A 22175-nucleotide genomic window follows, 5' to 3' on the forward strand; every position below is an offset into this window, starting at 1 on the left:
CCATCTCTTCCCATTTTTTTAAAAATTTTTTACGGTGAACTAGTTGGCCTACAGTTTAGCTTGTTGCTCTTAATTAAGAGGAGTTATTGTTTTCTAAAGGACCTTATCCCTGAACTTTCCCCCACACTCTGTTTCAAATTGAAGTCAGTTCCTTTGGGGAACACTTTGGAGCTTGCTTTCTTATAAACTGCCTCTTCCCCTGGGACGTGTAAGCCACTATTTTGGATGCCAGATGGGATAGTCGTCTCTGGTTTTCTTTGCTTAATTCTCGTAGTGTTAAACCTCTGCCCTGCAAGTGAGCCAGGGTGAGGGTGACTGGGCCCAGTATTCTCACGTGATTAGGGTAGAACATCCGACTCATGGGTAAAGCTGTATGAAGGAAGGAAGCCCCCAATCTCTCAGCTGTGCTTACCCAAATTTTAGCCTCTTTAACCTGGAGTTAGAGGGCATGAGAAATGCAGTAGTCTGCTCCACCCAGTAAAAAACCCTTGATTGGGAGCTGAGGGCAGAGGAAGCCCTGTCTTCTTGAGCACACCCATCCTGAATGAAGCTTTTGTTAAGTGCTGAGCTGGGGGTGGGGGGAAAGGAAGAAGGAAATGGGTTGTGACTCAAATGACATAGATTCTTGCTGTTCTGAGTTTTAGTAGATTTTCTTCAATAAATATTTCTTAATTGACGTATGCCTGTAGAACAGTTTCCAGAGACTTTAAATGGTTGGTTGTTTTTTTTTTAATAGTTTTTGCCAGCTATGCTTATTTTGCTGGGGAGTGCGTCCAAGTAGCTGCTCATGCTACCATCCTGATAGCAGAACTCCACCTAGTCTCTTGTACTAAAGCTAAATGTCTAGACTGGAAATTTCCTCGGTGAGATACTAAAAGACTTAAACAAGCTTTCTACAGATATGCCAGATCTGAATACACTTGATTTTGAGCTTCCCAATCCAACTCAACCTAGTTCCTTAAAAGTTTGTCATGATTAATTATCCTTGAATCCCTTGACCAGGTCAGTTCATACTAATAGTTACTATCCTTCTCTTGCTCAAGTCCCTTTGCTTTACTCATTTAATATTTCGTCTTTCTCTCATTGCCAACAAGATATCTTAGCCTCCGAGTAGGATTTCTGGTGATTACATATGAAATTCTTACAAAACTGACTCATGTGCTTTCTGAGAAGGGAAGATCTTTACCATCCTTCTTGATTTAAAAATCATTTGATCTCCATCTCTATCTCATAGGGCTTATCTGAAGATAAGCAGACAAGGAAACCAATAGGTTCCAGCTGGTACAAGGAAGAAGTGTCTTCCCTCCCCCTCCCTCCCTCCCTTCGGAAAGAAGTTGCCAGGCCATTGCAAAACTGTACACGTATATTTCCTAAAGACTGCCTCAGAAAGTCTGTTAGAAACTCAGACTAGTACTTTATAGCTAATTCCAAAAAGTCTTTTTTGGTTTCTGTATCCGAGTAATCAGAAGCCACAGGTCAGAAGAAAGGAAGAGCCACTAAAGGTAGGATAATCATTGACGAGAAAAACAACAAGAAGAAGTTTTAACAAAAGATAAAACAATTCAAACTGCTCATTGGTATGGGGAAATAGCCTGAGAAACATCAGCAGTCTCGGAGGGCATCACTGTATTCAGCATAGTACAGTAACCGAGGTTCAGAAAAATGATGACTCTGGGTCAATAATGGGAAATAAATTTTCTTCAGTTACCTCTGTTTAAAGAAAGAAGATAATTTTAGAAAAATGTCCATCTAAAATTATGCTCAGAAGTATTATCCTCAGCTAAATGGAAAACTTCGCTATAAAGAATGACATTTGAGTGGTCCAAATGGCTAACGCTTTAGTGTATTTAGAATTTTAGTTAAGATACTCCTATTATATGAAAATGCTTTTAAACATTGAACCCTGGATTAGTAAAAGTATATCTGGAGTTTGCTCCTTCCCCTCTCCCCCATAGAATAGTATCTTAACACAAGTGATCTGAGTTAGCAATAAAATACCCAAATCAGAAAGATAAATCACTTGGGCAAATGTGAATTTTCTTAACTATATTTTGAGGAGGAAAGGATATGTGCTCATATAAATTTGATCCTAATATTTAGAAAAACCTCTGATATTATAACTAGGATTTAAAATGATTTTGCTTAAGTAGTCATTGCTGCCAAACATTTACATTCATCTGTCTACTAGTTACCTGAGGAACCACAAGACAGAGGCTTGCCACACACTTTTCCACATGTAGGGACAGGATCCATGCACGTTTTCCGACCACTACTTCCAAGTTCTAGCAATTGGCTGAGAGGAGTTTGCCCACAAGGGCAATAGCGTACCAGGTGGGGGAGCCGTGGGCACGGCTGGCAGGGCTGAGGGTGGCACACCTGAGAACACATGTGGTTCCCACATTTCAAATCCCTGTTAAAAAACAACAACAGACTATTACACAATTGTTGCATAAAATACAGCTTTATTCTAACTGAGAAAAACATAAAAACCTTACTTGCCACATATCTTTAAACAGCCAAAATCCCCAAATCCATCGGACTTTCCTATGTCCGTTCCACATAACACATCTCGCGAGGTGTTGCCACAGTAGCATACTTTAGGACACAATTTCAAAAACATGAGATTAGTTACCTGTATGGGTTCTTAAAATATTCCAAATAATCTATAGGAAAACACAAAATACTATTCATTAGTGTTGATCAGACCTGATGCAGAAATGAATGTGGCTTACACAGGGGCTCTAAGTCCCACCTAAGAGCTTCATTATAGAAGGAAATAAAAAATTATGTGACACTCTTGTGCCTCTGCAGCATATCCTGAAAACAGTATTAAAGTGAAGCAAGTCTCTAAATTAAGCAACTAATATCTGGTCCATAAGGCCATAATTGAAAACCAAGAATTGTGAGCTGAGTTTGAAGTAATCATGTTCAAGTATTCACACTAAATCAAAATTTTCAATAATTTGAGACTTTTATTTGTTAGATAGGGAAACTAGTCTAACATCTATAGATTTTTCTGTGGGTTCAAGAAACAATGGATTCCTTTATTTCTTGGGGTCAGCTATGAATGCGTTATGTTTAAGAGTTATGTTTCTGATGTATTAATAAGTAACAAAGTCTGATAAGAATTTTCATCAACTTACATAATTTTTCTAAGTGTCACTTTACATTTTCAATTTATAATGAAAATTTATCTCATTAAAATCAGTCTATGCAAGCCCTAGCTGGTTTTGCTCAGTGGATAGAGCGTTGGCCTGCGGACTGAAGGGTCCCAGGTTCGATATTGGTCAAGGGCACATGCCTGGGTTGCAGGCTTGATCCCCAGTAGGGGATGTGCAGGAGGCAGCCGATGAATGATTCTCTCTCATCATTGATGTTTCTATCTCTCTCCCTCTCCCTTCTTCTCTAAAATCACTAAAAATATTTTTTTAAAATCAGTCTATGCAAATATACCAAACCCTATATAATAAATGCAGTCCAGAAGAGAAGAAAATAAATAGAAATTATGCAGATCTAATGACGCTTTCCTTCTTTCTCAGTATAGATATCTACTTACACAGAAAACCAACATCAGAATAAATATAACATTATAAAATCATAGCAAATCTTAAATGCATACATTTAGTAAAACATAAAATAGAATGCTTCTAACAAAACATCAGAAATAATACTCATAAAAACTGTATTAAAAAAAAGTGTATCTTTGTCCAGCCAGAGTGGCTCAATGGTTGAATGTCCACCAACAAACCAGGAGGTCACGGTTGGATTCCTGATTAGGGCACATGTCTGGGTTGCAGGCTCAATCCCCAGTGGGGGATCCACAGGAGGCAGCCGATCAATGATTCTCTCATCATTGATAAACACTCTCTCTCTCTCTCTCTCTCTCTCTCTCTCTCTCTCCCCCTTCCTCTCTGAAATCAACAAAAATATATAAATAAAATAAAATCTACTGTCCAGCCCTGGCCAACTAGCTCAGTTGGTTAGAGCATTGTTTGGATATGCCAAGGTTTCAGGTTCAATCCCCAGTCAAGGCGCATACAAGCATCAACCAATGAATGCATAAATAAGTGGAACAACAAATCGATATTTCTCTCTCTCCCTAAAAAAATAAAATAAAATTTATTGTCCAAATTCTATAAGACAATGACCTATACTGGTTTTATGAAACGAAAATAATGAAAACTATCTAAGCATTAATATATATCTCTAGTTCTCTCTGTCCAAGGCGCAAAGCTAACAGTCTTTGTGACTACAGGTTTGAGATGAATCCATGTCATCAAGAAAAGCATAAATAAGGCTCCAGAAAAGTACACAAGTATTGCTGGATGGTGTGTTCACCACTTACCTTGGTTCAGTATGATGCGGCAAGGCTGGCACTGACCCCCATGGCACAGCTCAGCACAGTGGTGCTGACCACAATTCAAAACATTCTCACATGGATTAGAACAGTGGACTGAGACAGCCTGACCACAGCGAACTGTGTGCCTGTAAAGACAGTAGGTGTAAAGACAGCATTGGTCTAATGTTGGACATTAAGTTCCTGTTTGACAGCTAAACTGGTACAAGCCCTCCCCCAAAAGCTACTAAACCTTTCTCTTGGCCCCGTTTCCCCCACTTTTTGTTTCCCTCCTCCAATCCTTATTTCCTTAATTACTCTGCCCTTCTCCACTTGCTTCTTTTTCCTCCTTTGCTTTCCTTATTTCCCATTCTGCCTCTCTGTCCCCTATTTTCTGACCATTGAGGAACTGAAAGCTACTCCTAAGTTTTTGTTATATGCGATTTCTTCTGAGTTCCCATGAAGCAGCATGCAGGAGGGGAAAGGGCCTGGAGCTCGCACAGTAACTTATAGATGGCAGTAGGAAAGTTGGAGAGGTGTCGCTAAATATACATTCTCAGAATGAGAATGGCATCTCTTGGGACTTGGCGCTTTGGCATTTTATGTAGCTATAAAATTTAAGAACACACTATATGTGACTTTGATTCAGGATGGGGAAATCATATCATTCTGGCTTTGTTCTAATAAACATCCTGAGTTATCAGCTAGTGAAGGACTTGAAGCCAGGGCTTTCAGACAATTGTCTTCAGGTCTCTTTCCAGTTTAATGACTTAGAACTTGGAGTCTATTCTCCTACATGAAAAATTTTTTTCTATCCCCTACTCCTATTTCAAGTACATATTTTGTTTTAAAAAGTCACTGTTATAGCCCTAACCCGGTTTGGCTCAGTGGAGAGAGCGTCGGCCTGCCGACTGAAGGGTCCCAGGTTTGATTCCAGTCAAGGGCATGTACCTTAGCTGCAGGCACATTCCCAGTACAGGGTGTGCAGGAGGCAGCTGATCGATGTTTCTCTCTCATCGATGTTTCTAACTCTCTATCCCTCTCCCTTCCTCTCTGTAAAAAAATCAATAAAAATATATTTTTAAAAATGTCACTGTTAGAGATTTAAGATGATCAGTTGCGAGTGCTCAGCATCATGGTTAACATCAACCCCTTGAGGAAAACACTATCATCTCTACTTTATGGTAAGAGAACAAGGCTCAATGAGATGAAACAACTTGCCCAGGTCAATTAGTTAGTGGCAGAGCCCAGATATGACCTAGTCTTTCTGACCCAGACCCCTTGTATGTGACTCCCAGGCAACACTGTTACCCTCCTAAGTTTAGTAAACATTAAACAAATGCATATTATTGAAAATCTGCCTGATCCCATTTCGTCGAAGGGTTCAAAAATGATTTTATGGTCTTCCTGGGCCTCAGAGACATTCCACAGTTATCTGTGATCCTTGCACTGACGATGCAGGAGAAATTATATTGTAATGAAAAAAGGAGAGGCTCTGGGGTCACTTATTATTTCATTCAACACTATTCACTGAAAGCCTCCTAGATGCCAGATACTATGCTAGCCACGGGTAAATGGTTCCTGCCTTCTAGACCTAAAAAGGCCTGGGTTCAATTCTGGTTCTTTCACCCAGTAGAGAAGAAAAAGAAGTCCCTGTCACGTTGGCTTTTCTTACCAAAAAAAAAAGTATTTTTATTGATTTCAGAGGGGAATAGAGAGGGAGAGACAGAAACATCAATGATGAAAGAGAATCATTAATCAGCCACTTCCTGCACACCCCCTACTAGGGATTGAGCCCGAAACCTGGGCATGTGTCCTGACCAGGAATTGAACCATGACCTCCCAGTTCATAGGGCAATGCTCAATCACTGAGCTGGGCTGTCACTAGGCTTTTCAATAAGTAATCTCACTGTGCATAGAACTTCATAATCATTTATAAGATTGCAGAACAGGATCGAGGCAGCAAAAAAAGCTACTATTTAGAGAAAAGTACTATTTATGCCTACATTTATTTATTAATGGTAGTAAATAAGTACTATTTACACCTACCCACTAATTTTTTATTTTAGAGATTCACACTGAAATGATCAATGAGGAAAAATAAGTCTTCTTTAGAGTACAATTCTAACTTTACCTGGTTCGTCCACATTCACATGTTTTAGTCGTAAAGGCGGGACAGGGTGGGCAAGGTCCAGGATGGCAGAGACTAAAAAAGAAAAACTTGGATGAATCAATCATACATATAAACCAAATCTGAACAAAGCTGCCCCAGCTGGCTCCCATTGTAATATGGCAACAAATGCATCTACTAAGAAATGTTTTAGTATTTGTCTAAAGTTGATTAAATTTAAACAAAGACAACAACAATGTTTTTATATAAAAAGAATTAACAGCATTATCATCTTTAGGATATTTAGCCAGAAAAGTAAAACCCAAGTCAAAATACTTGTTTTATTTGGGTCTGATAGTCAGAGATGACATTTCCAAATATGGTCTTGGTCCACTTAGTGCAGTGTGCAGGGATAAAAATTGCTTGCCATTCATTTGAATGGCACGATGGCCAATGGAGTCTTTTAGAACCTGAGCAACATAATAGAGCTCAATTTATTAAGTCCATGAGAAGTACAGACATTTTCTCATAAGCTAGTGAAATAATAACCAGACAGTGGGCTAATGATAGAAACAGTTGACATGAGGGGAAGAAGCCAAAGAAAGAAAAGAAGCCAAAGAAAAAAAATTACAGAATGGAATTATATATTCCAATAAATACTGCCATCTTCAAAGCAGATAATCTGGGGATGTGCCCGCAACCAAGGTACATGCCCTTGACCGGAATCGAACCTGGGACCTTTCAGTCCACAGGCTGACGCTCTATCCACTGAGCCAAACCGGTTAGGGCAGCCACCACACATCTTGATTGTAAGACCTCAGGTTCAACATTTACTCCTGCTCCATGCAGAAGTACCGAGATAATATTCTGATGTCTGTTTCACTCTTAGATTTCAGTAATATAAGCAAGAATTACCATTTTCTGACCACTTACCCCATGCCAGGCTCTGTACCAAGCCTCCTACGTGCATCAATTCATTTAATAATCATAACTCTATAAGTTCTACAAGTTCATATCATTATTATATTACAGGCTCAGAGAAATTAAGTAACTTGTCTAACATCACATAACTGTTAAGTGACTCAAACCCAGGAACTAAGCCTTGGTCTGAGGTCAAAACTTGTAGAAAATGCATTGTAACTGATTAACTGTTTATTATTGCACATTTATCTTACTATTTAGACTGAATATGTTCTAAAGCTCTCTACTTATTGTAGGGAAGAGATTCACATCCTAAACATACTGCCAACAGGACCCTTCACAATTACCTTTCCCCAAACAGAACTCTGTCCTATATACTCTTTTTGACCTGGATATCAGTGGGGGATGTTTCGTCTTGGAAGCCAGCAGAGTAATATAGTGAGAAGAGCACTGGCTTTGGAAATACCAGCTCCATCATGTCCTAGCACAGTGACCTTGAGCAAGACATTTGGCCTTTCTGAGCCTCATCGGTAAAACGGAGATGACAAATATCTATATACATCACTGGACTGTTTGAAGGATTCAATGACTTAACTTTTACAGGATAAGTGCTCAGTAAATGATACTATATTGCCCTTTACTCCATCGTGTTACATGCTAACCAGATATGTACACTCAAAGCCACGAGCAAAATGTGTCCATCAAGAATCCCCAGAGAGCCCTAACCGGTTTGGCTCAGTGGATAGAGCATTGGCCTGCGGACTGAAGGGTCCCAGGCTCGATTCCAGTCAAGGGCATGTACCTTGGTTGCGGGCACATCCCCAGTAGAGGGTGTACAGGAGGAAGCTGATGGATGTTTGTCTCTCATCAATGTTTCTAACTCTCTATCCCTCTCCCTTCCTCTCTGTAAAGGATCAATAAAAATATATTTAAAAAAAAAAAAAAGAATCCCCAGGGGTTTAGTATTCCAACTTACAGATTACAGGAATGTGGGCAGTCCTGTCCAGGTTGTTTCTTTCTACAAACTTCACCACAACTATGTGGGATTTCATTTCTGCTCCATTCAGGATTCTTTACCTTGCCTAAAACATATCAGATCGAACAGTCAAATGGTACAAACTTCAAATGCATCCTAGACTTTAATGAAATAATACAACATAGCTAGACAGCATGGAACATCAATGTGGTTTTCATTACTTCAATAAACATATTATCCCAAATCCTAAAATAACATGTTGAATATAATGCTATTAATCAAAAGCTTCACTGAGTATGATAAGTCTTAAATGGTGGATTACCTGGAAAAGATAAATACAAGGTTATTTTCACTTATAAAAATGCCCCTTTGACTAATGGACACATTTAATCCAAGAAAAACACCTACAAAATAAGCCTTCTATAAATGGGCCCTTGAATAAATATGGGAATATCTCTATAAAGGCCAAAAAAAAAGGGAATAAGGGAAGAGAGCAAAGGGGGGCACGGGCAGAGAGAAGCAGTAAGAGATGGAAAGAACAGAAGTACCCTATTCTAAAGTAGGCATGAGGGGGCTATATTTTTTTTTTTTAATATATTTTATTGATTTTTTACAGAGAGGAAGGGAGAGATATAGAGAGTTAGAAACATCGATGAGAGAGAAACATCGATCAGCTGCCTCCTGCACATCTCCTACTGGGGATGTGCCCGCAACCCAGGTACATGCCCTTGACCGGAATCGAACCCGGGACCTTTCAGTCCGCAGGCCGACGCTCTATCCACTGAGCCAAACCAGTTTCGGCTATATTTTTATAATTAATGTCACTCCGCAAATGTTTAGTAAGCACCTTCCGTCAACTGAGCATAGAGGCAAGAAGAGTAAAACTGAGGCACAGGACTCCTCCTTGCCCTAGAGCAGGGGTGGGGAATGTCTGGCCCACGGGCCACATAAGGCCCACGAAATCATTTGGTCTGGCCCTGCCAAGGCATTAGGGGTGAGTTAATAAAATGTTTGACCAAATATAGCAGGCTACTTTTTAAGTTGATAATTTTGTATGGCCCACGAATGGTATTATAAATATCCAAATGGACCTTGGCAGAAAAAAGGTTCCCCACCCCTACCCTAGAGAAATTCTCTTGGACAATTTACATCCTAAATCAGTGGTCACCAAACTTTCAGACCTCACAGGTTGGCGACCACTGCTCTAAATGATAGTCTGTCCCCAGTCCTTGGGCTCTGCATTTCTCTCTAGTCTCTTTCAAAACTCTTATTCATGCTGTGAGGTTTAATATACCTAAAGGCCAATGATCTCCAAATCTACATTTTCTGCATTGCCCTGAAGTCTCAAGTTTCAGTCCTACTTGTCCAACCATCTACTGAACATCCATACTTGGGGTTTCAAGTCACCTCAAACTGCCTATATCTGCAGCCAAAGTTAGCATCTTATCTTCCCTCTTACACCTCTCATTCCTTTTTTAAAACCTCTCATCCTTCAGTGTTCCCTTTTTCTGTCAGCAACAGCATCACTGTCAGAGTCACACATTGATTTTTAGAGAAAGAGGGAGGGAGGGAGACACATCGACTGGTTGCCTCCCTCATGTGCCCCATCTGAGTGACTGGGCCAGGAATGAACCTGCAATCCAGGTACATGAACTAGAACCTCAGACTCTTGGGTGTGTGGGCCGACACTCTAACTACTGAGCAACACTGGCCAGGGCGAACTGAGCTATTTAAAAACAGGAAGAATATTCCGTAAAGAGGGAGGGCACAAGGATAGTTAGTAATGCTGGTCTATAGAAAAATCTCTCTACTATAAACATTAATGACTGATTCATTGGGTTAAAATAAAGTATACTTCAACACTACGTTCCTTATGCTGCTCAAATCTGGACTATCAAAGTTATTATAGCTAGAAGTGAGAAGAAGCCCATGTCTATACCTGCCTTTGCCATTTGGTCAGCTCGTCTAAAGTGAAGACCAGGGAGAACTGCACCACAGCTTGGAAATAACATGAGCCGAGGACAGGATGTAAAGACCCTTCTCCAGAATACTCTACCAAAGTCATAAAGGTCTGTGACTCTATCTGTTTGATGGACAACATGCATATGTCTAGTAGACCCATGTGGCTTTGAAGTCTTATTAGTAACTTCTAAGACATGCCTAACAGACCACCTCTCCTGGGCTGGGAACTGAAGTGCAATGCATGAAGTGGATGCATTGTATGCAAAAAAACTTACCACAGAAACAAGTGTAGGTATTAGGAACATGTGCAGAAACATTCTGACAGGCAGGGCACCGCCAACCACTCTGGCCATCTGCCAAAAAAAGGGGGTAGAAAACAAAAATAATTTCCTTTAAAAAGCACACATAATTTTAAAAAATTTAAACCTATAAGAAGCTATAACATTGAAGCAGTGGTGGTAATTTCCATGTTAAGGATTTAGACATTAAAGAAACAAAATCACAATTCTGAATGCTTTGCTTAAATACTGTATTTAGGCTTATATTTATATATAAGGACTTTAGATACAATGAATCAAGTGGGTATCCATTTTGTTCTTTATTTAACTGAGATATAAATGACATATAACATTATGTGAGTTTAAGGTGTACAACATGTTGCTTTGATATGTTTACATACTGCAATATTACCACAATACAATTAGTGTTAGCAAATACCTCCATCTCATCACATAACTTTCATTTCTTTTTGTAGTGATAATGTTCTATTTCTCATTTTGTTAAAATTTACTTTAGAGAGAGAGAGAGAGAGAGAAGGGGGAGAAGGAAGAAAAAGAGAGAGAAAGAGAGGAAGAGAGAGAGAGAGAGAGAGAGAGAGACATAGATTTGTTGTTCCACTTATTCATGCACTCACTGGTTGCTTCTAATATGTGCCCTGACTGGAGTTTGAACCCACAACCTTGACATATTGGGATGAAGGTACAACTAACTGAGTAACCTGGCCAGGGCCTATTACAGTATTTCTAATGTCAAGGTAACCATTATCTGAATGTTGGCTTGAAAAAAAAGAAAAGGATAAAATATTTAAGTACATGCATGAAAGCCCAGATATCTTAAATTGGAAGAAGAGCCACAGTTCAGAAAGCATGTTATTAACATTTGCATTACCCATAAGTACTAGTATCCTTTGAGAAAAGCCCACAAAATACTATGGAGAAGATTTCTTAAAGGCAAAACAACTTTCAAGTATGAATTAAACAGAGGCTTTCTATAAATTTTCTAAAGCAAACTATACAAGAAATGTTTTCTATAGTTGCTACCTGGATAAAAACCACAATTTTCAGTAGATGTGACTGATTTTATTTTACCTTAAATATATTTTAACATTGTTTTGTTTAGCTGGTTTGAGATCTACAGCTTAATACTGGCCACCTGAAATATATGAGAAAACATATTCTCCCTGCAGATAAAATATTCAAGAAGAATTAAATAGCGTTTTAAAAAGTGAATATATCAAATGGGTGAGAATAACTACTCAGAAGAGAGAAATGACTGACCTGCTTGAGATGCTGGAGACCTTGCCCATTTTTTAATGCAGTTCAAATGAAACACGTGGTAACAGCTCTGACAACTCCAGACTGGGGCCGTGACGCGAACCAATTCACAGCACACCATGCACTCATATTTTTCTGTAGTTAGTTGTTCAACTAGAGAACCTGTTTAAAAAACAAAACAAATAAACTCAAATATAGAAAACCAATCCTTATTTTAGTCAACCAAGGATCAGCAAAGCATTTGAAAGAACCCAAACACAGCACCAAATCTGTACTATTATGTAATTTCCTGGAACAGCATTCTGTTACCCAGGAAGAGGAAAGATAGATTGCACCATCAATCCAGGGATGTGATTCTACCAAACGGTTTGGCAGAAGGATAATACTTCAAATGACCTACGATAAGATCCGCCTAGAGAGGGAATACAGACCGGTAGGAGGCTGGCAAAACTGGTAGTGGGTGGAAGAAACTGAAAGAGTCAGAAGGACAGGAATCTATGGTCAGAGAGTGGAACATAGACTTTAATATTTCAGAGATGGGGCATTTCCAAGATTATTTCCCTGGTAGTGGGTATGGAGATGGAATGAAGGTCAAAGTCCCTGTGGTTAACAATATCAAAGAACTTGAAGATGGCACAATGCACATGATCACTAAAGTTACTCACAATAACAGCAAGATATATGGTAAATTAGTTCACAAATTTGAACATGCCTTAGAATCACCTGGAGGCTTGTTAAAAGGTAAGACTGCTGGGTCCCAGAATTTGTTTAGTAAATCTGAGATGAGGCCCAAGAATATGCTTTTCTAACAAGTTCCCAGGTGTTGCTAATGGCTGCTAGTCTGGAATTACACTTTGAGAACCACTGTGGTAAAGAAAAGATGTAGCTAGAAGCATTAATGAGGGCTGGGAGATCTGGAGGCTAATAAATGATAAGATATGGCAGGTGATGTAGTTACAATGTAATGTGGCATTAGGTTCAATGAAAGAAGGCTTTTAAAACAAAGGTAGAAGAATGATTTAGTCTGTCTCCACCAACTACCTGCACTCCTTCAACAGCCTCCTAACTTGTCCCCTTGCTTCCTTAAAGCCTAATCTCCACACAGCAGGCTGAATGCTCATTTTAGAATGTTAGTAAGATCATGCCATCCCTTTTCCCAAAACCTTTCAGCTGCTTCTCATCTTCTTACTCAGAACCAGATCTAAGAACCTCACATAATCCAGCTCACGTGATTTCTCTGATCTCCTCTCCTAACAGCTTCCCCACTACCTTCACTGCTCACGATCCTGCCCTCCCACCCGATCCTGCCCTCCCACCCATCTAAACCTGTTTCTGCCTCTGCCTAGAATGCTCTTCTCCAAAGAGCCACAGGGTGCACTCCTTCGCTTCCCTCTGGTCTCTCTTCAAATGTCTCCTCATCAAAGAGACCAACCTTTCCTAAACTAGTGCCCCTGTTACCCTGTCCTCTTAACCTGTTTTATATTTCTTTTTAGCTTATCACCTACCTGACAAATTAAAAATTTAAGTGCTTTCTACTTGTCTTCCCTACCAGAATGTAAATCCCATTAGCACTGTATTTCTAGTATCTAGAACTGCTTGGCACATAGTATTTACTCAGTAAATATGAATACAGTGTTCTCAAGAACATGTAGGGATGTGAGGCCAAGAAAGATTTGTTATGCAGAACTCTAAGATGGCCTCCAAGACTCCCACCCTGGGGTATGCATTTCCTGTATAATCTCTACCCCTTGAATATGGGGGGCTGATCTAATCAGGAGAGTCCTTTTAAAATAGTCTAGAGATCAGAGACAGACATTAGAGAGGTTTGAAAAATCTACAGCAGATGCTTTCCTATAGGCCTTAAAGAAGTAAACTACCAAGTTGTGGAGAAGGCCCATGTGGTACAGAGTTGCAAGTGGCCTCTAGGAGCTGAGAGTGACCCCCAGGCAATAGCCAGCAAGAAAATGGGGAGCTCAGACCTACACACATAAGGAACTAAATCCTACCAACAACCAGTGAGCATGAATGAGGACCCTACACCTCAGATGAGATTGCATCCCTGGCCAATTTTCAGTCCTGTGAGGCTGAGTGAAGAACTCAGCTAACCTGGACCCAGACTCCTGATCCACAGGAACTGTGACATAATAAATTTGTGATATCTTAAGCCACTACATTTGTGATAATTCATTATGAAACAACTAGAGGCCCAGTGCATGAAATTCGTGCACGGTTAGGGTCCCTAGGCCTGGCCAGCGATCGGGGCCTTCCAGCTGCCCGGCAGGACCTTCCTTCGTTACGCGCTGCCCCCTGGTGGTCAGCGCACGTCATAGCGAGCAATCGAACTCCCACAGGGACACTTTGCATATTAGCCTTTTATATATATAGATAGGAGACCATTAATCAGCCTTACAAATTCAGAAACAACTCTGGTATAACATTGCCTGGCTTCACAAACAAGTCGAGGTCCCAAGAATGACTGCCTGGTGAAGCAAATTAGAAGAATAGGCCAATGTGAAAACAGACTCAGGCAGGTGGTGGCTTCATATGTTAGGCTGTATGTCACATTAAAGTGGAGGGAGATGAAAACTGTGAAGGTCCATGAAGCTATTTGGTCTAGGTCAGTGTTCGGCAAACCGCTGCTCGGCAAACCACAACTAGGCAAACTGCGGCTCGCGAGTCACATGTGGCTCTTTGTCCCCTTGAGTGTGGCTCTTCCACAAAATACCGACTTCTGCACTTGGGCCACGAAGTTTCAATCGCACTGAACATGCGCGCCTGCATGTTGTATTTTGTGGAAGAGCCACACTCAAGGGGCCAAAGAGCCGCATGTGGCTCGCGAGCTGCGGTTTGCCAACCACGGGTCTAGGTGAAATATATCCTCAGGGCAAAATGAGAAGTGTCTTCAAATATTACGAGAAGCTGATTTGCAATGAGGAGGAGGGGAACTCTAAGGAGAGAGACTAGTTGCTGTGTAGCTCCAGAGGCCAGAACTTGAACCAGAGGATAGAAAGTATTTATAGTAAGGAAGTTTTCAATTCAATGTAAGGAAGAACTTTCTAACAGTCAAGAAAGATACAGTCTCACCAGGCCAGCGTGTCAGTGGTTGAGTGTTGACCTATGAACCAGGAGGTCACCGATTTGATTCCCAGTCAAGGCACATGCCCGGGTTGCAGGCTCGATCCCCAATAGGGGCGTGCAGGAGGCAGCCAATCAATGATTCTCTTTCATCATTGATGTTTCTATCTCTCTCCCCCTCTCCCTTTCTCTCTGAAATAAAAAAAAAAAAAAAGATACAGTTTCTGCTTCTAAGGAGATTATAAATAAGTGAAGAGCACTGACACATAAACAAATGATGGTTTTCAGTGTAACTGCTATAATAGAAGCATGCATATGTAAGGGAAAGACATATCACAGGGCTGGAAAAGATTTATTTTATCTGTAGAGGTGAGAAAAGGTTTCCTGGACATGTGGCTAAACTAGCTTTTGAGAAATGAGTAAGAATTCACCAATGAGCTGAGTGGTAGACATTCTAGAGAGAGAGCCAAAACATGCAACATCATGAAAAGATAAAAAGATATAGAGTCCAGGGAATAAAATGTGATGGGCAGCAGAAAATGGGGTTGTTGGGTAAGGCTGAAGCCAAAATCTGTAGGTGATGAAAAAAAGTGAACAAAAGGAGGCGGGGTGGTGGTAGTGACACAATTCAATACGTGTTTTAGAAAAAGAACTCTCTGATCCTAGTGTAAGAGATGAACTGAGAGAAACTGGAGATGGCGAGATTAGTTAGGAACACTTGCAGATGAGCAGACAAAAGATGATACAGGCCCTGACCGGTTTGGCTCAGTGGATAGAGCGTCGGCCTGCAGACTGAAAGGTCCCAGGTTCGATTCCGGTCAAGGGCATGTACCTTGGTTGCAGGCACATTCCCAGTAGGAGGTGTGCAGGAGGCAGCTGATCAATGTTTCTAACTCTATCCCTCTCCCTTCCTCTCTGTAAAAAATCAATAAAATATATTAAAAAAAAATAAAAAGATGTTACAGGCTGGAACCAGGAGAGGTAGTGGAGATATTATCATCCTCTACTTGTGCTTTCATAATTCAAAAAAATCTTGCACTGACGAACAAAATAGGTCCAGAGGCATGAAGGCATGAAACAGACTGACATATCACAGATGGGGGTAGAGGAGGCAGATAGGAAGAGATTAACCAAAGAACTTATATACATATATGCATAACCAATGGATACAGATAATAGTGTGGTGAAGGCCTGGTGGGGTGGGGCAGGGGCTGAGAAGAGGGGGGAAAGGGGAGAAAAATTGGGGGACATCTATAATACTGTCAACAATAAAATAAAATTAAAAAGTTTTAAAAAGCAATAAAGAAATATTCACCCATACAGAAGAAAAGAGAACACATAGAAGAATCAGTTGCTACATTTTATAATATTATGGTACATTGTGTAGTCTTCTGTCAGTATTTATTATCAGTTATTTAGTTTATGATAAGAAAATAACTTTTGATTACTCATTCTGTCTTGGACTGTATGAAGATCTGTATTTTTATCATAAAATTGAATAAAAATAAAGTAAAAAAATTCTTGCTACTAAATATCTATACCATCCATATATGCATTTTTCAAAACACTTACAAAATTCCTTATTTAAGAAAAAAATTCCGCCCTAACCGGTTTGGCTCAGTAAATAGAGCATCGGCCTGCGGACTCAAGGGTCCCAGGTTGGATTCCGGCCAAGGGCATGTACCTTGGTTGCGGGCACATACCCAGTGGGGAGTGTGCAGGAGGCAGCTGATCGATGTCTCTCTCTCATCGATGTTTCTAACTCTCTATCCCTCTCCCCTTCTCTCTGTGAAAAATCAATAAAAATATATTTAAAAAACAAAAAAATTCCTTATTTGTATTTGCTTATGACATAAAAAGTAAGTAAATAGTTACATACTGGGGAGAGGAGAAGGTGGTGGCAGAATCCAGGCAGATGATGAACAAGGACAGAGAGAGACTTTTTCACTGTGTACTTTTTTTTTTAACCAAACCTGAGGATATGGTTTTTTTTGTGTGTGTTTTTTAAAATATTTATTTAATATATTTTTATTGCTTTCAGAGAGGAAGGGAGAGGAAGACAGAAACAGAAACAACAATGATGAGAGAATCATTGATCAGCTGCCTCCTGCACGTCCCCCACTGGGGATTGAGCCCGCAACTGGGGCATGTGCCCTGAAAGGAACTGAACCGTGATCTCCTGGTTCATAGGTCGGCGCTCAACCACTGAGTCACACAGGTCGGGCTGTTTGTTTTTTTTAATTGATTTTAGAGAGAGAAGGGAGAGAAGGAGACAGAGAGAGAGAGAGAAACATAAACCAGTTGCCTCTCATACACACCCCGACTGGGAATCAAACCCACAATCTAGGTATGCGCCCTGACTGTGAATTGAACCCCCCACCTCTTGGTGTATGGGATGATGCTCCAACCAACTGAGCCACCTGTGTACCTTTTTATACTTTCTGACTTCTAAACTGTGTGAATATATTACCTATTCAAAAAGTTAAAATCAGAAAAACAAAACATTTCCTACCCATTTAGGTAGATTTACCTGTGTGTGTTTCCACATTCTTTAGCACGGGATTCTGTTTGCCTCGTGAGAAAGATGCGACTTGAGGATCCTGCCTCCTTATAGCACATTTCTCCAGGTCAAGCCTTCTGGAAGACTTGTTAACTACTGCCAAGTTCCCATTGCTGCAGGCAGATTTTGCTGGTCGTTCATTAAGATTATCCTTTGGAACGGGGGCCATGCTGTTTCTGGGCCCTGCACTTGTATGTCGTTGACCCTCCTGTTTTGGTGGATTCCTGCCTGGACGTGGCCTCGCCCCCTCCACTTCCCAGGGAGGCCTTTTCTGTGAGTGTCTTCTCTGTTCATTGCGTCTGGCCCCAGACCCATCCAGTACTCCTTTTCTAAAGGATGTATCTGAGGAGTCAGGGTGGATAACCCCCACAGGTTTGATATTTTCAGATCCGGCATCCTCGGGTTTGGGTGTCATTCTGTTACCCCACTCACATTTGAGTTTCCCCTTGACTTTTGGTCCTCTACCATAGCTATATACAAACTGGGCTGCTTTTTTTGGTTTTGCTCCCCTGGGATCTGCACCAACAATTTCCTTCTCACTTTCAGAAGGGCTGTGCTCTCTGAGCTTTGTCCCACTCTCTGATCTGGCCACACTTTCTAAGCCAGATACATCTGAGGTCTGGTCAGTTACACTTTGTACTCTCTTGACTTTGATATGCTGCTTTTCACTCCTCAATTTCTGTACAGGTTGATTCTGAAGGTTCTTGAGTGATTTATTAGAAGCAGAGGATTGGAAAGAAAGCTGTTGACTCTTAGGTTTGCTTCCTGAAGGATGGTAACTGTACTGATGAACAGCAGAGATGTCATCATAAGGGATTTGCCTGGAAAGGTGACACGGAGGTGGTGAACTGTAATTTCTTCTACCAATCCTATTAGAATCTAGTCTTCTTTGACTCCCACAGTGTAGACCAGATTTTTTCCTCTCCTGAGGAATGAACTCAGAAGCATCCGTATTGAATTTAAAAGTACCTAGGACACAAGAAACAGACATGCCAGGAAATTAATCAGTTAACCATGAAGCCCATCAGACTGTAAGCCATATCTAAAAGTTATTTTCCTAAGGACTTTGTATAAAATGGGCTCTTAGTAAAACATGTTTCCTTTGAAGGTGTTGGGTTCAAGGTGTTGTGGAAGACTGATCATTGCATGTCCAGTAGCTTCACCAACAGCCAGCGCTGAGAGTTGCTAAGTAAAACTGCTCACCTGGGCCAGGCATTATTTATACATGCATTTACTTTAATAAAAAATTTAAAGTCAGCAAATAGTTCAGAGATGAGACAACAGTCAGCAGGTTCCATGGAGTCTTTCGAAACTCTAATGCAGCATTGTGCAATATCAAGTAAACAGGCTTAGCAACCAGCCAAATCAGTTTGAAGTTTGGCCCTCCAACTTAAGCTACAAGCTGAGGTATATCACTTGATTGCTTTTTGCCTAGTGTCCTCATCCATGACAAAAGATGCTAATACTATTTTAAAGGGTTATTGTGAAATTTAAGTATGATTTCACATAGATAGTACTTAGCATAGTAAGTACATTAGTTCTCATCTCTTCCCCCCAGGAATATATATTAGCTGTTCCATACATAACCTTTATAATATAGTCCAGAATCCCAGTCTCAAAAATTAAACATATTATCTGGAGCACAAAGACAAAATGATTTGCCTCAGGATACAAAACTAGTTAGTAGCACAAAGACAAAATGATTTGCCTCAGGATACAAAACTAGTTAGTAGCCAAGTGAGAACTATATGTATCATACAGAATATACTATGAATTTATAGGGCCAAAGAGACATGGGCTTACTTATTGTCTTTATGGAAGTTATATAGCCCCCGTTTTCTTATATGTAATGGAGATAATAATTCCTACATCAAAGAGTTGCTATGAAGAGTAAAGCAAATTAGTAACATGTATAAGGTGGTTGAAATGGTGCTTTATTATAGCTGTTAGGATTACAGACTGAGACACACAGACCCAACCACAGATGGGCGCAGTAACCGCCTGGGGTCTTTGGGTTTAATAATAATCCGGTTAGGTACTTTGTTAGGTACTTAACAGGTGTCAGGCACTATTTTAAGCACTTTGCATGTGTTAGCTCATTTAATCCTCCCTCACATTCCTGATGAGAAAACTGCTACACAGAAAGAGCAAGTAACTTGCCCAAGGCTACAAGGGTTTTCTAAAGTGGATTTAGAATTCCACCCCAGGCTATATGGTTCTGGAGACCATGCTCTTTCACTATCACCATACTACACTGTCAGAGGTTGGGCAGCTGGTACCATAGAAACATACACAAAAGAAGTGAACGAGATCATAAAGGTCATAGGGTAACCTCTCACTCAATCCAGAATTTGTTTTGAAAGCTTTCATATAGGCAGAATTCTTGGGATGGAGTGGAGGGCCTTACAAAATGGCAAAAGGATTAGACAAATTCAGAAACTGGCAGAGAAGGTGGGAATGGATAGATTAGACCAAGTGGGTATTGTGCAGTCCTTTCCTGCTTGAAGTAAGGTCGGAGAGAGAGGCAGAAAAAGGGTCAGTAAATAACTGATAAAAGATGGGAAGAGGGCGTTTCATGTTCAGCAGTAGGGAGTTGATGCAACTGGAGATTTTAGACAGGGCAGTACCTACTCATATACAGAATACGCTCCACTAGACATGATCCCGTAGGCAAAGCTCTCAGAAAGAGCCTTAAGAGACATAAGGGAAAAAGGGCACATGAACCAGGAAACTGGACCTGAGACTCACACAGACCTGAAACACCCTTTCCCTCACACTATTTTAAGGAGCTGGAAGTCACTCAGTAAATGGTATTCTCATACCAAGGCATTGCTGTAGTGCAAGTGGTACCCTAGGTCCAAGATTACATGGCAGCACTGTAGGTGTCCACGGGTGGGTGGAGCAGAGTAAACTGGAGATTATAAAGTCCAGAGACAAAGCTGGCATAGGAGTCCGCACGTGGGCAGAAAGATAGCCCCCAGGACTGGGCTGCTGTTTGAGAACAGAGGCAGGCAGGCAAGAGAACGAAACCTTGAGTGGGGATGGAGGTGTGGGTTAGAGATCATGCTGAAATAAGAACATGGAATAGAAACTAAGGCAAAAGCAAGCTCTGGCCAGTAAGAGGGAGTGGGGAGACCTTTGGAGTATGGACTTTGTCTCTCAGTAGATGGGGTGTTGGACGTTGTAACCTGGGGCACAACACTGTTGGCCGAAACTATGACTCACAACTAGTCCCATCCAATTCTTCTCCAAACACTGAAATGCACACCGGAAGTGAGCCTGAGATCATTGGGTCCATTTTAGAGGAGGTGGGAAAAGAATGGGTGGTGGAGTAACAAAGGCCAGCATGAAAGGTTCCCACCCACCAAGATGACTTAATACCCAAATCAGGAATGGGGTACACCAATGCAGTGTGTTCTCCAACTCTCTGGCCAAGATCCACCGTAATAAATACATTTTATCTGCCATCCAGTACACAAATACATCTATACTCTTCTTAGTACCCTAACAGCTAGTAGATAGCAGAACTAAGACTCAAATCAATGACTGTTTACAAATTTCATGTTGCAAATTGTTTTTCAGAAAGAGTGGGGCCTGAAACCAAGTCAATGTAGTGGGTTTCGACAAGTAATTCTTCAAAAGAAATAGAAAATCGTGTACTGAGAAAGTAAGGAAATTTTTGTTTCTCTTTTATATTTATGTATGTGTGCACTGAGGTCTCGAAGTTTAATGTTTCTTCTCGGTTACTGTCCGAAAGTTTGCAAAACAAAGATCTAAGGTGCACTCTGAAGAAAATGGAAATGGATGGTACATTAATAGCCAAATGAGGCTGTCTCCATACACAGAGGTTAACTCCGGGAGAGGAAGTGAGCTAACAATTATGGAGCAGGTACAGCACAGGGCGGGAGCCCTCCCAGGAATTAACTTAATGACTCCCAACTGACGGGTGAAGATGACTCAGGCACACCGCGAGTTCGTGGAGGCCGGGATTGGAAACCACAGGTGTTCGGCGCGCGCCCCCGCCGCTGCCCCGGGACGCGCCGATACACCTTACGCACAGCGTGCAAAGCCACTAGGCGTCGAGGGCCCGCCAGTCACTGACGCCCGCTTCTCCGAGATCAGTGCAGCCGCTGCCCCGGGAGGTACGGGACACCCACATCGCCGCGCTGGGACAAACCCGCTCTCCCTGGATACCCAGAGGCCGGGTTTCAGACCTAGTCGAAGATGGTCGAGGTCTCCGTAAGCACGACGCGCGCGCGGCTTGGCCCTTCCGAGCCACTATCCCCAACCCTAGTAGGCGCCATTCTCGCGATATGAATGGCCGAAGCCCTAGGACCCGTCCCTGACCAAACCTTCGCAACTAGAGAAGGGCCCACTCCCACACGGGCCAGAGCAGTACCTGAGACAGGAGGAGCCTCCGCCATCCCGTGCGTGCCGCAACACCTACAGCGAGCCCTGCAGCCCAGCAAGCGCTGTCACCCGGTCACGTGCCCTGGACTTCCGGCGCCGAGAGAACGTTCGCCTCAGCGCGCCGGGTAGATGGGCCACAGAGTTTGCGCGGCCCGAGTTAAGTCTGTCGTGCGTCCCTGACGTCAGACCGTTGCGCCACGCTCGGGGCGGAAGGAGGAGACAAAGTGACTATAGCTTGCAAGGAATATGGGCGTGGGGCGGGGGCGCTTGCG

The 22175-nt window shown here is 41.5% G+C and overlaps 1 protein-coding gene across 12 annotated transcripts in view; it reads right to left on the reverse strand.

Annotated features, from left to right (window-relative positions):
* NFX1 (nuclear transcription factor, X-box binding 1) overlaps positions 1 to 22175 on the reverse strand; it is an 83459-nt gene extending 61284 nt beyond the window's left edge. For 6 of the 12 annotated variants that reach the window (XR_002831659.1, XM_023762402.1, XM_023762403.1 and 3 more), the window contains exons 1-9: positions 21893 to 22172; positions 17464 to 18462; positions 11862 to 12020; positions 10581 to 10658; positions 8344 to 8449; positions 6471 to 6542; positions 4346 to 4485; positions 2496 to 2595; positions 2193 to 2410 (exon numbers count right to left, since the gene is read on the reverse strand). Coding sequence is in view for 11 of the 12 variants with exons in the window: in XM_023762402.1 (XP_023618170.1) it covers positions 2193 to 2410; positions 2496 to 2595; positions 4346 to 4485; positions 6471 to 6542; positions 8344 to 8449; positions 10581 to 10658; positions 11862 to 12020; positions 17464 to 18462; positions 21893 to 21917 (1897 nt within the window). In the remaining variant the exon portion in view is untranslated. Of the gene's footprint in view, positions 1 to 2192; positions 2411 to 2495; positions 2596 to 4345; positions 4486 to 6470; positions 6543 to 8343; positions 8450 to 10580; positions 10659 to 11861; positions 12021 to 14942; positions 14983 to 17463; positions 18463 to 21892 lie in introns of those variants that run through there. The other 6 variants (XM_014464373.2, XM_023762404.1, XM_023762406.1 and 3 more) reach the window with 4 other exon arrangements.

The sequence above is a fragment of the Myotis lucifugus genome, unplaced genomic scaffold, assembly GCF_000147115.1.
Source record: "Myotis lucifugus unplaced genomic scaffold, Myoluc2.0 scaffold_246, whole genome shotgun sequence".
Taxonomy (NCBI): domain Eukaryota; kingdom Metazoa; phylum Chordata; class Mammalia; order Chiroptera; family Vespertilionidae; genus Myotis; species Myotis lucifugus.